The sequence below is a fragment of the Dermacentor albipictus genome, chromosome 6, assembly GCF_038994185.2.
Source record: "Dermacentor albipictus isolate Rhodes 1998 colony chromosome 6, USDA_Dalb.pri_finalv2, whole genome shotgun sequence".
Lineage (NCBI taxonomy): Eukaryota > Metazoa > Arthropoda > Arachnida > Ixodida > Ixodidae > Dermacentor > Dermacentor albipictus.
Window position 1 is genome coordinate 54,227,645 of NC_091826.1, and position 14,876 is coordinate 54,242,520.

General features: G+C 45.2%; 1 protein-coding gene across 1 annotated transcript; it reads right to left on the reverse strand.

Annotated features, from left to right (window-relative positions):
* Window positions 1–54: 54 nt before the first annotated feature.
* On the reverse strand, window positions 55–14,876 carry mtTFB1 (mitochondrial transcription factor B1). Its single transcript, XM_065439514.1, has 5 exons — window positions 14,281–14,876; window positions 13,583–13,665; window positions 12,298–12,572; window positions 9,385–9,538; window positions 55–4,119 (listed from the first exon to the last, which is right to left on the reverse strand). Exons 1-5 carry the CDS (start codon window positions 14,581–14,583, stop codon window positions 3,936–3,938), a joined length of 999 nt encoding a protein of 332 aa, XP_065295586.1. The 5' UTR covers window positions 14,584–14,876; the 3' UTR covers window positions 55–3,935.

Sequence of the window (14,876 nt, forward strand, 5' to 3'; positions counted from 1 at the left end):
ACTTTGTTCCTGCAATTGCTGCGGCTGCCATGAGTGAGTACAGTCAGACGAAACTTGCACAGCATTCATGTTTATTTTTTACTGGCAACTTCGTCGCCCCTAGTCTTGTTGCACGTCAGCAAGTTATGTTGTTAAGTTAATGTCACTGATCCCAGGTCCGGCATTTTGAGGTTAACTTCAACACTCACCTTTGTGCTGCTTGCTAAGTGCCATCCTTCTACAAAGGAAGATACATGTGATAGAGTTCCTACAACTTCGAAAATATGTCAGCATTTCTTTAGCATGTGGATTCAAGGGATTGCACTCGTCAGTCTAGTCACGCACAAAAGGACGTTCAAGAAGCGATGTGGGCAAGTTGGTTGACACCCACTGCCCAACTAGAGAAGGCATTGCAGAATGAAAGGCTAAGCAAAGCCTCCTAGTGGGCACAGCGGCCGTAATAGTTCACTGGCGGCTACAGATGCTCCACAGAGGTCACTTGTGTAATGTAACAGGATGAAAAAAGCACCATCTCGAGCCACAAACAGCGTCCAACAATTTTTATCACGTCGCTTCTCCTTTCCGTTATTTTCACGCTTCTGCAGTAAAGCTTTCCACACACACACACACACACACTTCAGGAACACTTGTCTGATGTGTCAGAGGGGCACAGCTACATTTTGCATTTCCTATCTTGTTGGTACTACTGTCTCTACAGTGAAACAAAGCGTTCAGCTGCCATCTGTTGCACAGGGTCGTACAAGCAGTTCAGGAGGAAATTGAGGTAACCTATACGCAGTGTACAGTGAACAGGCACATCACTTCAGTCGCAAAGCTTCGTGCTAAGACTACTAGAGGGAAATTCGGAACTAGTGTCCGTGAACCAACGGGAACGCACATCAAGCATGCAAATTACAGCCAGCACACAAATTTACCTAAGTTTTGTCCTTCTGGCTTCAAACAATTTTGTGAATTTTTAGAATGTCAGAAAGCTGAGCTAGTTGGTAAGGATGCACAATGCGAAGGAGGGGTAAGGCTCGCAGACATCGACACAAGAGAAGTGGACAACACGAATGCTGGCGTTCGTGTTGTTCGCTTCTCTTTTCTTTTGTCCGTGTCTGCATACCTTACCCCATCTTTGCATTGTGAATTCTTACCTTAGCTTTTTTGATAGCTAATTTATCATCACAAATTTGCTGCATGACAATAATTAGACTAATTCAGGGTCTAATTTCAACCATCTGATGGCCTTGAGAACACTGCAAACAAAAATAATTGTTTATAAATAATAATCCACGATGATTGTTACCGAATACAGTCGACGATCGATTTTCCGGACGGCCGATAATTCGGACGCCTTCGTGGCACCACCACGTACCACCATAGAGTCAATGTATAAAAACGTCTGTAATATAAGACGCGAAAAACCTTCGCCATTCGATATTCCGGACTTTTTAACAGGACCGCAGTCCACAGGTTTGAAACAGCATTAACCGAAGCCACCACCACAGCCATATTAATTATCTCGCTGCCTCGAACCGGCGCTGTCACACGCAGATCCGCTGGGAGTCACCACGGTAACGCTAGGCCTAGCTACTTCGACGTTCACTACCAAGCTTCTTACTCTTCGGTGGCATGTATTTCATTAAAACAATTCGCCGCTGTTAGTAATGGCACCGACTCCGCCTTTGTAATTCTCGCCAATACATGAAGCTCGGAACGCATGGCACGTTGCCTAATACCAGTTCCCGAAAGTCAGCTTCGCCTTTATACAACATTGTTAAGCGGTGACGCATACGCGATGTATTGCGGCGAAGCATATAAATTGTGGGAAGGGGCAACAGTCACGGGCCAAGGTATGTTTTCCTTAATTATATATGCAGAAACCTGCCGTCTCATATCATAGTACGAGCACCGATACGGCTAATAACTATACTGGCAGGCATTTAGAACTATTGCTGACATGTCTGCGGCGATTTGAGCCCGTAGGGGCAGTAATGCGAGCATTCATTTTTTCAGATTGCCCGATTTTTTCGGACGTTTTCGCGACCCCTAGGGGGTCTGAAAAATCGGACGTTGACTGTATTTAGATTTAGCAACAAAGACACTCCCTAGTGTCGCCATTTATTTATGCATGGGAGATTACCGAGTAGTGAACATAAAATGCTCAACTGCCATAAAGAAACTTGAAACTATCATGGAACACATCTAACTATAAAGAACTACAGTAGAATCTCGATAAACGGAAATCGGTTAAACGGAATCAACGCTTAAACGGAACAAACGCCTCGCAGTTGGTTGGTTTTGTATTAAGGCCATGTAAAAAAAATCCCGTTAATCGGAACTCGAATTTTCAGACCACCGCATAAACGGAACCGAAAATAGACTCGAAACCACAACTTGACGTTCACGCAGAGCCCCATCGTGGTACGCATCACTGTCTCCCCTTCTTTCTCGCACACTGTAACCGCATCGCTTGCTCTCTGTCACGGTGCGCTTGCTGTTGTTAGGCTTCAGCCTTACATCCTCTGTTTAGCGTCGTCTGCGACATTTCGTCGCCAAGTGTTGTAGCAGACATCAGCATTGTAGCTGATGTCTGTCCCCCCCGATGAAAGCGAAGACGACTATGAAGAAGTCGAACACGAGACTGCCGACTCTGATCCTGTGGTGACACCTGCGCAGGCGGAACCGGCAGTCCAAATGCTGAAGAGTTTCTTCCAACGAGAAGAAGGTTCTGAACTGTTTTTGAGCAGCCTGTCTAGTATGAGTGGTGCCATTCAAAGAAAACGGTTGCGAGAGCTCAAACAAGCAAACATAAAGTCCTTTTTAACAAGCCAATAAATCGCAGTTCCCACTGATCTCCGCGGAATAAGTGGACTACTGAGATTTTTTTTTTAAATTTTAGTAGTGCTCTGAAAAAAAGTTCATTGCTTACCGCTTTTGTGCAATAAAGTTTGTGCCCATAGCGTACCGTCCTCTTTAATACCTAGATTTTGCATCTGAGATCCGCTTCAGCGGAGACTGCCAATTGCGCGCACGCCTGCCTCGCCGGGACCAAGCAGTCCGGAACGGATTGCGAAATCTTGAACATTCTCTCTCTAAACGAAACTCCTGATAAACGGAACATGTTTTCCCGGTCCCTTGAGGTTCCGTTTAACGAGAGTCCACTGTATAAAGAAGCCACTATGTGCCTTCTCTACAAATTTATGCCAAATCGTACAAAACTCTATAACCTATCCATGATTCGTCACAGTGGTTCAACAACTGCCTCATCAGGCTTCCCTCCAGTAATCTAGTAGTGAATTCCACAGATCGTTTATAAAGCAAAACATTAGTTATCAATCAAGCACTTGAATCCCACTCACATTTCAAAAATCCGTATCTGCCAGAGGAAAACATCCTGCTCTATGCTCGACCACACCAGCATTTTTCACACGCAGCCAGCAAAAGGTACGGCACGTTCCAGAACTTTTGGCTGAATCCGTGCCTAAACGGCTGAGTAAGAGGGAGCGATCCATTGTGGAGCGAGGCAATTGAAAATAGCAAATTAAAAATGTACAGCCACTCTGGCTCAACCAGTATAGAACAAATGCTGCTCCGTATCAAACCCCCGAAATTCGCCGTTTGAATAAGACCCTATGGCTACAACTGCATGAAGTGGCGCAGCAGGAAAGTTCTTTTTTTCCTGTGGGTGCAATTGACCGGGGACGAGGAGGGTGTCGTGGGCGGGAGGGGAGACTTGGCAGACCGCATGCTGACACAGAAACTTTAGAGGGGAGAAGGGTGGGGGGCCGCGCCCAGTGTGACCCCCCCCCCCCCAACTGGCTACGCCACTGACTACATGTCAACACAATGGTGAATGAGACAAGCTGCAACGCACTTCGACGAGCGCTGCAAATGACTGAATTCTTCCTCTGCATTCACCAAGAATCACTTGTTCCTATGGGCGGGTACCGTCAGCGTCCCAGCCTGAAGTGGTACCGTCGCAGTTCGGGCTCCTCCGAGCAAAACTGTTCGTAGACGTCGCACAAGCGTCCAATCTCTTCCACAGTCAACTGGAGGATCCTCGTCGTGGGATCAACGTCGGCCAATGTTACGAGGCGCGGCACCAATTCTTCGCGGTTACGGGGAAACAGGTTCCTGCACCACAATACGGCACCACGCGTTAAACAGTACTCCGCGCGTCAAGTCGATTTCTCACACTTTTAAGATGTTTATCAGAAGTGGCGAGCAGACTGCCACATTGAGTGAGCTCACCATAAGCCATTTACAAGCGTTGCATTATCATAAACCACAACAGCATTACAATATGGGGTGACGTTTACTGAATAGAAAAATAAGTTGAGATTTATTAGTCACTTGCCCTTCTGCAGTACCAAAGAAGGCCACTTTTACTCGGAGAGGAGGCTATTTAAAAGCCGGAAAAGATGAAAAAGCGAAGCACAGACTTGACGTCATAAACTTTGATGCCGTCTGCTCGGGCCTAGTCGAGTGTTTATTGCTAAGTCCAGGCTATACAGTTTCGTTAAGAAACCAAGGACAGAACTTGGACAGTTCCGAGAACCTTTACCACATCACAATGGCCCATATGGGAAAGAAAAAAAAAACCTCTTAAATCCATGATGTCGCAGCGAAATACCAGCCCTGGGGTTTTGGCGCGGAGTTCTAAAATGGAAGTATAGCCTCCATTTTCTCTTCTAGTAAGCAATCGTTTTTACCATGTAATTAAGAAAAATGAAGTTTCCAGAGAATATGTCATCAGTGAAATTAAGCACTTCTCTTTAGCGTCCCCTTTAAAGCCTCAAGAGATCGAACTGCCTAGCCAAGCTTCTGCAGAACGTCTGCCTTCAATGGACTCCGTGCTCTTGTCCGAGTGAAACCTCCAAACGACAGAAAGTATTTACCGTATGTACTTGTGTAATGGCCGCAGGCTTTTTCCGAGATTTGGGGTGAAAATCAGGGGTGAAGGCATCACGCGGAGAAAAACGCATCATTTTTTTTTTCGTAAATATTTTCAGTGGTGCTTGCCTTTACTGAACTACACTACTCATTTGTGCTGGCTCTGACTATTCTTGGCTATTCCCATAGACATGTGGGACATCACCAACCTGCCGGCTGGTGATGTCCCACAGACCAGCGACACAGCGTCTCGGAGGCAGCCGCTAAATCTCGAAGGCTGTGCTTTTGCTACCTGGAGGCACCAAAAACTCGGCACAGCTGCCTTGCTTTGCCACCGATTAAAAAAACAAGCTTTGGAATTCTCGCACCACACAACAGATCACAGTGTCAACTTTCTCAAAAATCAAGGGTACGGCTTATACATAGGTAACTTTTAAATATATTTTTGGGGGGATATTTTTTAGAAAGTTCTGTGTGCGTCTTTTACACACCGCGCCCATTACACAAGTATATACGGTATTGTGGTGATATTGTACATATACAGCTGAAACATGCATAAAAAAAAAGAAACTCAAACTGCTACAAGGAAAAATAATTAAATCGCACTAGGCATTACTACAACATTTTAAATAGAACAACCAGTTTGAACAAACAGTAAAACAGGATTCCTTGTTAAATTATGAAATGCATCTCCATTTATGAGATTGTTTACATGTAAATTTGCCTTTGTGTTGTTCTTTATTCTTGTGTAGTATTGAGCAACACCAATTGCGTTGAGTAATATTTATTGTTTTTCATTTCGTATGTTTACCACCTGCAGAAACATTGTATAAATATAGCAGTGTATATATAAGCTAAAAAAACAAGAACAATATGCACTTCACAGACTGTGTCAATGTTTAAGGTACCTTAATTATGAATGGGTGAATATTCAGTGTTTCGAATAGAAATAAATTAGAAGAAGCCAACAAACACTGACACCAAGGACAACAATGCGAAGGTTGTGGGGTGATGCGAAGGTTGTGGGTTTGGTTCCCACCTGCAGCAAGTTGTTTTTTCATCCACTTTCATTTCCATTAATTTACCGTTTCTTTATTTCATTTGTTAAAGCACAAGTAATTTCCCCTATGTTGTCCTTGGTGCGAGTGTTTGTTGGCTTCTTCTAATGACTAATAAAAAATCGGGTCCCTTGGTTAACCCCCTTTCTTCTCGTTGAATACAAATAAAGTATTACACACTAACTATTCATATTTACAAATGAACTACTCCATATTTTTGCATATCCAAACTAAACAAATATTCTGCAAGAATCAACTACAGTGTACTCTCTTTAAACGGAGCCTCAAGAGACCAGGGAAATTGGTTCCATTTATCAGGAGTTCCATTTATTGAGAGACAAAGCTGAATACAATTTCATGAATACAAAACCAACCATGAGGATGGTGTTCCGTTCAAGAGGCAGTTCCAGTTAAGTGATTTCCATTTATCAAGATTCCACTGTATATAATAAAATTGAGTTATTGTTCTCTGCTTGTTAAAGAAAGTATTGTAAATTATCAGAAGTGAAACAACGACAAATGTTTTCAAAGCAATGAAGAAACAAAATGGGTATTACAAGCTTTGTTTTCAGTTTCGCGGCGGAAGCCTACACGATAAGCAGCGATTATTGCTTGTAGTCTGTAATTTATCGTTCCTTGCAGTCTAGTCATGTATCAGTTTTATCTCTTACGTTACATCCAGTGATGCTTTCCTTTCAACGTGTCTGTTTGTTTGTGTCTACGACACACAAGTCCTAAAGCTGCTTCTTTCTTTTCCTTTTTGACAACCTCTGTGGCTGAATTCACGAAGCTTTTGATGTGTAAATGCTCTTTGCCATTGGCCAGCTGGCTTAGCTAATGATATGCCAAGCATCAGGATTTTCTTTAATTTTCTCTAACGAACCACTCTGGCATAAGATGTTCCGTGAATACGGGCCCAGATCTTTATTCAACAACCATTTATTAAGTGTTCTTGGAAAGCTAGTCATACAGCAGGCACTCATTCTTAGAAAGCTTGTTTGAAGTAAGGCTCTCAAGATGCTGACACGCTATTTATGCAGTTCTTTTAATTGCAATTCATAATCTCGTGTTTAAAACCAATCCCAACTGTCCATGATAGTTGGCTGTCTCTTTCTTTTTCTTTTTTTACTAGTCAGTACAAACACAGTAGCTAATTAATTATGCTTCAATAAATATTCTTGCTGTAGATGAGTGCATCTGCGGCCAACTTTTTAATATTGGACACTTATTATTTGTATTCGATTCGCATTAGAAAAACTTAACATTCACCCACTTCTAATGTTAATGTAGGTTTTTGAGCAAAAGATTACAATACTACTAGACGAGCCAAGTCTTCACCACTGCTGTCATTTGAAAATTGTGCAGCCAGATCTGTCAAAGCACGCATTTCGTGCTCGGTTATATGGGATGTGCAACAGAAAGCAGAGGTCAATTTCAACCACTTCTTAAAACAGTTATTTTTCTACAGTCGCCAACCTGCCAAATACATGTATAGACAATCTAACTAAAAATAAAAGTGCCATCTTTAATCCATACAGTAAATTATGTTGCTTGTAGAATGAACAACGAAGTAAATGTTTAGCGCCGCATGGAAAAGCTATCAATCAAATTGATTGATTTCCTATGGCTCAGTAAAAAAATACTAGTAACGAAGTATAGAAGAAATTGACTGTTTTTCCCGTGCTAAAGGGGCCCTGAAACAGTTTTCTAACTAATCATAGAATGACATCACTAATAAATTACATTGCCTCATGAATCTCCTGCCTCAAAAATTTTCTGAGGAAGGACACTCCCACCCAGCTGGCAGGAGTGTCAGACAGCATGCCATTGTGGGAAGCTCATCCTTGACGTGTTTGTACCTGTTGACAATTACCATGCTCACAGGCTCAACTGTGGAATTTGGGTTTGCAGGCGGCCAGTCACAGCAACTGCTGCAAACACCTAAGTTGCCACGTACTCGTACTGGCAGGAATGGCAAAGACTCACATGTGTACACAAAGCCTACAAGCTCCAAACTTAAGTCTGCGGAACACAGCCTAAAGTGACAGCACCGCAGAGCCGACGTTGCACTCAAAAGGCACCCGTAGCCTCGACCGTCATAAAATTTCAAATAGGTACCAATTATTTTCAATAGAGCGCAGCATACCGCAAAATCCTGTAAACTATTTTTCCATGAGGCTGTTGTTTTAAAATATTTTATTCACTTTCCACACAAAAACTGAAGAGCCAAAGAGCAATAATGTGCATGCATTTGTTGCGGTGTGCATGCCACGGACAAACAGCTGGAGCGGATGCTTCTCTGTCACCTAGGAAACCTACACGCGCCCACAGAACGCATACTACTAACAATCTTGGCGCGGCATCTTTTATTCATTTTTAATTTTTCTTTCTTTCTTTCCACGGTTCTTTGATCTGCGTCTCCCCCTCCGCATTCCCCTTGGCCACCCTCCCTTCAACCAGCTCACCTCACTGGGAAGCCTTCTTGCTGCCTCGATGCACTATAATCGGTATGCATATGGAGTTCTATGGAAAGGTAAACGGGATGCGAAAAAGACTGCGTTATAGCCCGTTCTGCGCTATAGGATAAAGCAGTAGTAGAAGTAAAAATTCCGCTCAGCAATAGCCAATTAAATAGCACATTTTGAATACACATGCGTGTTTTGTCCAATGGCCAGCCCACAGCTGGCAAGCCAATCTGCCATTCTAGTCTGATCTCACCAATCGCTAAGTTACATGTAAATGATGGCACAAAGTGCACTTTAAATCTGAGCATTGTTCATGCGCCATGCATTAGAACAGCAGGCAATCGGCAGGATGTCAAAATCAACCCTTATTTGGTCTGTCAAGAGGCACCACACTTAGGTCTCACATAGACCTAAGGGTGAACTTTTTTTTTTTTTGCTGACAGTAGCATATAAACTTACAGTGAATTTGACAGCATGGAAAACTGGAACAAGATTAGGCAGCAAAAGCACCCATATTAGACAACACAAGCATATTATATAGGCACGAGGTCGCGGGATCGAATTCCGGCCACGGCGGCCACATTTCGATGGGGGCGAAATGCGAAAACACCCGTGTACTTAGATTTAGGAGCACGTTAAAGAACGCCAGGTGGTCGAAATTTCCGGAGTCCTCCACTATGGCATGCCTCATAATCAGAAAGTGGTTTTGGCACGTAAAAACCCCATAACTTTAGCATATTATACAGCACAAGCTATGCTCGTGTAGTGTAATCTTGTCTTCCTCTCTTGCGCTGACCCCAAGTATTGATCGTGGGGATGGGATGCATCAACAAGCTCAGTTTACGATTTGACACTGTATATAGGGCTGACATCCATCCACTTTGTGCTCCATTTCACTGGCTTCCGGTCACAACAAAGGCAGTCACCCCACTGGTTTAGAAAACCCGCTCTCTGAAGAAGTGGAATGCAGATCTGTTACTCACTTCACACCGTTTGTGAGCACTTTCTGGCGGCCATTAAAGAGGCCGTTGATGACTTTCTCGATCAGGTCAAAGGGATGCCGAATGAGCGGCTCCTTCAACGGCACCAGTCGCACCAGCCCAACGTCCACTGCTGCAGGAGGCACGAAGCTACTTCCTGCAAGGAAAAATATACAGCTGGACTTCATCACGACGAACTTGCATCTCACAAAAAAATATCTTTGTTCTAACCTATTTTTAAGAGTATAGTCGAGCCTGGATACTATATCAAATCTAAAGGGGATCACAAAAAAGTTTGATATATAGGTAACTCGATATATAAAACTTTCATCCAAAAGTTCTCAAGAAAATTTTACAGCTGTTCGATGTGCTACACAATAATTCGTTATGTGTGGGTTCAATATATATAAAAACAATAATCTTCAAGCTCCCACTCAGCAACTGTAGGAGCTGCCCATGGAAGCCAACGCAAGCATGCCAACAAAGCCTGCTAGTGCAATGGACGGTATTGCACTAATCTAACCAGCAGCTCATGAAATGGCGTAAACTTGCTAAGGTTTTGCTAGCTGCACCATTGCCAAAGCCCTGTGCCCATTTATGGGCACTCAAAGTAATAAAAAAATGAACTTCAGTCTTTTTTTCTAGAGCACACCTTTTTAATCATAGATGGCTGAGACACAGGCCAATTAAAGGCAACAAGCATCACCATCATGAATGTTCATACAGGACAGAGGAACAAGCAAAAGTGCATACAGTCAAACCCACTAATAGAGATACCAGGTACATACATTGGTAATTGGTAATACATACAGGTAATAGATACATTGAGAAGCTGCTACATGGTGAACTTTTGTATGTTTTCTACGGTGAAATAACCCGCTTACTATATGCCCCCATGCCACAGTATCAGTTATAACAATGAAGTCTGGCTGCTGGATGTCTGTGCTGAAAGGTAATCGAATGCGAAATCTTTGTAAAGAAAAAGGAAAAAGAGAAATTCAAGCTGCTGTACCCTCCCCACCGCTACAATGCTGCACATGCTCATACAATGGAACCTGTTTTATAGTCTTCTGCACATCAACAGACTTGCGCGCCTCTCTCTCGTTGCCCTTCTACTCCTTTAACATGAATGGGCTGGCAACATAGCTCTATGCCACACCGCCATCATGAATGGATCACGCCAACTGTGCTGACAGTGCTGCTCCCAGATTGCTTGCTGGCTCCTCATTTTGCAGTTCTGCAATGGATTAAGTTGCTCGTGTTCATCTTTGTTGGTTGCATCGAAGTTGTTCCTGGCCACGTGGTTTCTCTGCCTCGTTTGTGTCATCTCATAGTCATCATAGCCGCAGAGTGGCACTATGCCTTTCTTCTCACGCTTTCTCCTCTTCAACTTTCTGCCTCACCTTTCACTGTAGCCTCCTCCTCCGCTTTCCTTCTCGCACTCTCTTCACTTTTCATTCCCCACTGCACTCTGCATTCGCTCTTTCATTCTTCACTCTGCTCATTCACTCAATTACATCAACGACGTTGACGCCGAGGCATGCCAACGCTCAACGCAGGAATGGGTTCTAAAGAGCTACGCCCCAAATATCCCCACTGCTTCCACGGTGCTGCCAGGATGCCAGTACAGGTACACTACTGCCACAACTGCAAGGCATGGATAATGCAAGAACATTTTTGTGAGTAGCTCTTGGAGTTCGATCAGCATAGAGGAAGGTGGCACTCATCCTACATAATTGCAGTGCCCATCACTCCATGCCTAAGCTCTTAAGCGTGGAAGTTTCTTTCCTGCTGCGAAACACGATGGCAGGCTTGCAGCCCATGGACGTCGGTGTGATTGTCAATTTTAAGGTTTTGTATCGTCGCTGCTTCCGGAACAAGTTAGTCTTGTTGATGGACGTGGCCATGCGGATCAGCAGGGAGCAACCAAACTTGACGATCAATTTATTGATGGCCATGCAGTTTATCTTCAGTACATGGTCCGAAGTAAGCGCTTCTACAGTGCAGAACTACTTTAGGAAAGCGTGCTTTGGCCGAGGCAGCAGTGACTTGTACGGAGCCTGCAAAGCTCCCACCAACAAAGCGATGCCTGAACTTTGGTCCACAGTCGATGAAGATGCTTCAGGACTTGAAGAGTTTCTACATGCAGACAACACGTTGGAAACATCAGAACTTCCAACCGACGAGGTGATCGTCACAAAGGCATTGACATGCGGCATTCTCATGCAAGCCAGTGAGAAGTATGTGGCGTGATGCTTGTGGCGATCTCGCCCCAGCATTTCTTCTGTATTTCTCAATCTGAGAGGCTGCAACGGCAACCTTCTCGTATCTTTTAACAGGCCCCTTTCGGGGCCACCAAAGCATGCCTTGGCAGAGCTCGCATGTCACTTGCCGCTCGTGACACATCTTAGCAGTTGTCACAGCAGCGCCATTTTTGAATGCTGACAGCTGTGGCTTGTTACACACGATTGGTGTGCACAAGAAGCAGAGTTAAACAGTTAAACGAGTCAACACAATCAGCAGCCGGATGGAGGAAGGTGGTGGGGAAGGGCATTGGCCTCAATGACATTATACTTTTTTCACAACAGCTCTGCCATCCAGGTCCCTCTATTTTGCTTTTCTTTTTTCAAGCAACCTGGTTATAAATTTTATCAGTCATAAAGACAGAATTTTCATGGCACTTGAATATTGTTATAAGTGGTTTCGACTGTACAAACATCTGGATCCCTAGTCAATGGCTAGTTGGGTTCCAGCCAATTACACTGTAAAAAGTACGAACTAGGCATAAAGTAGGTACACTAGGATATAAATTGGGCATAAAGTGTTTACATTAGACTGTAGCAGAAAGGGAACATGTCACCCTTCTATTGAGTGTAAGCGTGTGTCGGGTGGTAGGCAGCGAACGTGTCACCCTACCATTGAGCGTAAGCCTGTGCTGGGTGGTGCAGTAGTTCTGGCAGAGGATGGAGAGACGGCACCGCTGTGGGTCCAGGATGGGGGCACCAATGCGCTCGGCCACCTCCAGTTGAAAGGTCAGGCTGAGAGGCACACGCCCACGCTGGAAGGGGCCCTCGCGTAGCGATATCTGCCTCAGCCAGCTCACCAGAAGTGGGCTGGCAACGCTAAATGGCAGGTTGCCCACCAGGCAGACCTCGGGTATGTCATCCGAGTCCCACGGCACACCTAGCTCCCTGCAAGGAATGAAAGACAAGGTTCAAGGCCAATCGGAACGAAATTTCAGACCGTGTAAAAGGCCTAGTTTCAGACAGTTTTATCATGGAACAGCCTCCGCCCAAAATTCTACGTTCGAAATAAAGGTGGCTGCACTGCAAAATGCTCACAAAAGTAAACATTTCAGCTACTGAAACTGAAAGCAAATGCCGCCCTTACCATTCGCTGGAAGCGACACACAACTCAGCATGCACGACTCCTTGGCATAGGCACTGCCCACGAAAAGCTGAAAGATCTCAGACGCGACGTGCTGGCAATTATGTCAAATCGGCTAACCATCAGGTACATGCACCGTCTGGTTAGGTGCTATTTAAAGGTAACCAATATGAAAAATAAGACAATTACCAGCCCTGCCACTATGCTAAGATTGCCTCAACAGTACGTGCTATACTCATTCATAACCAAGATAATCAAAGCGAAATTTCATTGTAGTTGGCCTTCAACCCTTTTCTTTCCAAAGACGAGTCTCACTAGTCCAGGCATTTTCTCCAGTGATAAGGTCTCACTCGTCCAAGGATTTTCTTTCATCTACTGAAAGTCACAGAAGAGTTACCAATTTTATTACCTTCGTGTTAATGCCGCTGCTTTTGTATGCGTGCGTGCATGTCTGTGTGTGTGGACATTATTGGCGGAGATGCAGTGGAAGTATGGACCTTCTAGGTTTTAAAAATGGTGCCATGGTGTTGGGCAGACACACCAATGCTGCCTGCCTTTTCAGTGTCACAATCGTGTTGTTTTTGGACATTTCATTAGCTGCAGTAAACAATCAGGCCTGAAAGGTTCTAGCGAGTTGTGTTCGGAGCTTCGACTTTGAACTGGTAAGTGTGCGAAAGAGTTGGAGCATCGGGCAAGACTTCTCTCATCGGGATCGCAGCTCAACAAAATGCTTTGCCGCAAGCTCCTCGGTGGTTTCCTTTCCTCATAGCGCCAGCTCTGGGTGTATACAGTATCACGCATCATGCTCACTCACTCTGGTATGAACTCCTGCAAATGCTGGTGAAAGATGTCACCCAACACCACCTGTAGTCGGCCCTCGCTGGCTTCAGACAGGATCTGCAAACAAAAAGCAACCACCGATAGAACAATACAAAAGCAATGAGGGTTTCTGATCACACTTTTAGATATATTCGCCATTGAGAGTGCTAACTCCTTTGATATATGTATACGCGGGTAATGGAGAGGAAACAGCACTCTAAAGTGGACTTACAGAAAGAGGGCAAACGGCGAGCGCTCAAGTTTGCCATTTTTTTTTTCTATGCCCAGATGGCATTAACCTTGTTTTTTCTCTCGTTACGTGACGAGCTAAATAAGTGCGCAGGCATTACTGGTAGATCATTCGTCGGCAGACTGGCAATTACAGGCACATCAGTGATCTGATCTACGCAGCTCTCCTATTAGCTCTTCTGGGCAGTCGGGGCAGAGAAGCTCATTAATGCTGTACGGGCTCTTACTAAGTCTAAACACCTCACACGACGCGAGTGACAAACTGCGCTCACGGACGGAAGCACGAAAAGCGCCGCTGTACGAACAGCACCGACAGCAAATTAAGTGAACAGAAGCAGCACTGCACGGCGAGATAGCGCTGCCTTCCGTAAAGGGAGTTCACGCACTTCATTCGCCCAACGCCGCCACAGCTTGCTGCAGGTAGAATAGCACGTGGTTACTCACATCCAGCGTAGGGGCGAATCGATTGTCCTTCTCGATGGCCACGACCCGCCGTGCTCCGCGCTCTAGCAGGGGTCTGGTGAGGCACCCAGGCCCGGGTCCTACCTCGATGACGTGCTTATCGCGCACGCTGCCGCAAGCGCGCACCAGCCTCCTGGCCAACTTGGGGTCAAGCAGGAAGTTTTGGGACAACTTGCGCATTGCGCGGATGCCGTACATGCGTAGAAGGTCGCGCGCCGACGGCATCGGCGGCAGTCGACATGCCGCCGCAGCTCCTGCCATGCGCACGCTCTGCGCGGCCGGCATTGCCTCCCCTGCTGGTGCGTCCCCGAGAAGTTCGAGCGGCACGAAAGCAAGCGGCAGAAAACTTTGCAACGTAGACGAATCAGCCGATGCGCTGCCAGAGGGGTCACGGAATACTGAGGGCTTCCAGTCACATCATTAGACGTACAGTTCTACGGGTCTTGTGCGGGTTCACCCATGCTCACCAGCGAAAAACTTTTCGCGACACCGAAACTGGCGTCCGCAAGCGGCTGCGGCTATTGCACTATGGCCATGTTATGGCTATGCATGGCTATGTTTTCACAAGGCTAAACGGG

Coding starts and splice junctions, on each gene's coding strand:
- mtTFB1 (XM_065439514.1), bottom strand. CDS start 14,583: ATGCCGGCCGCGCAGAGCGTGCGCATGGCAGGAGCTGCGGCGGCATGT. Junction 12,573..13,582: donor TTGCAGGAGTTCATACCAGA/GTGAGTGAGCAT, acceptor CATTCCTTGCAG/GGAGCTAGGTGTGCCGTGGG. Junction 9,539..12,297: donor GCACAGGCTTACGCTCAATG/GTAGGGTGACAC, acceptor TTTTCCTTGCAG/GAAGTAGCTTCGTGCCTCCT.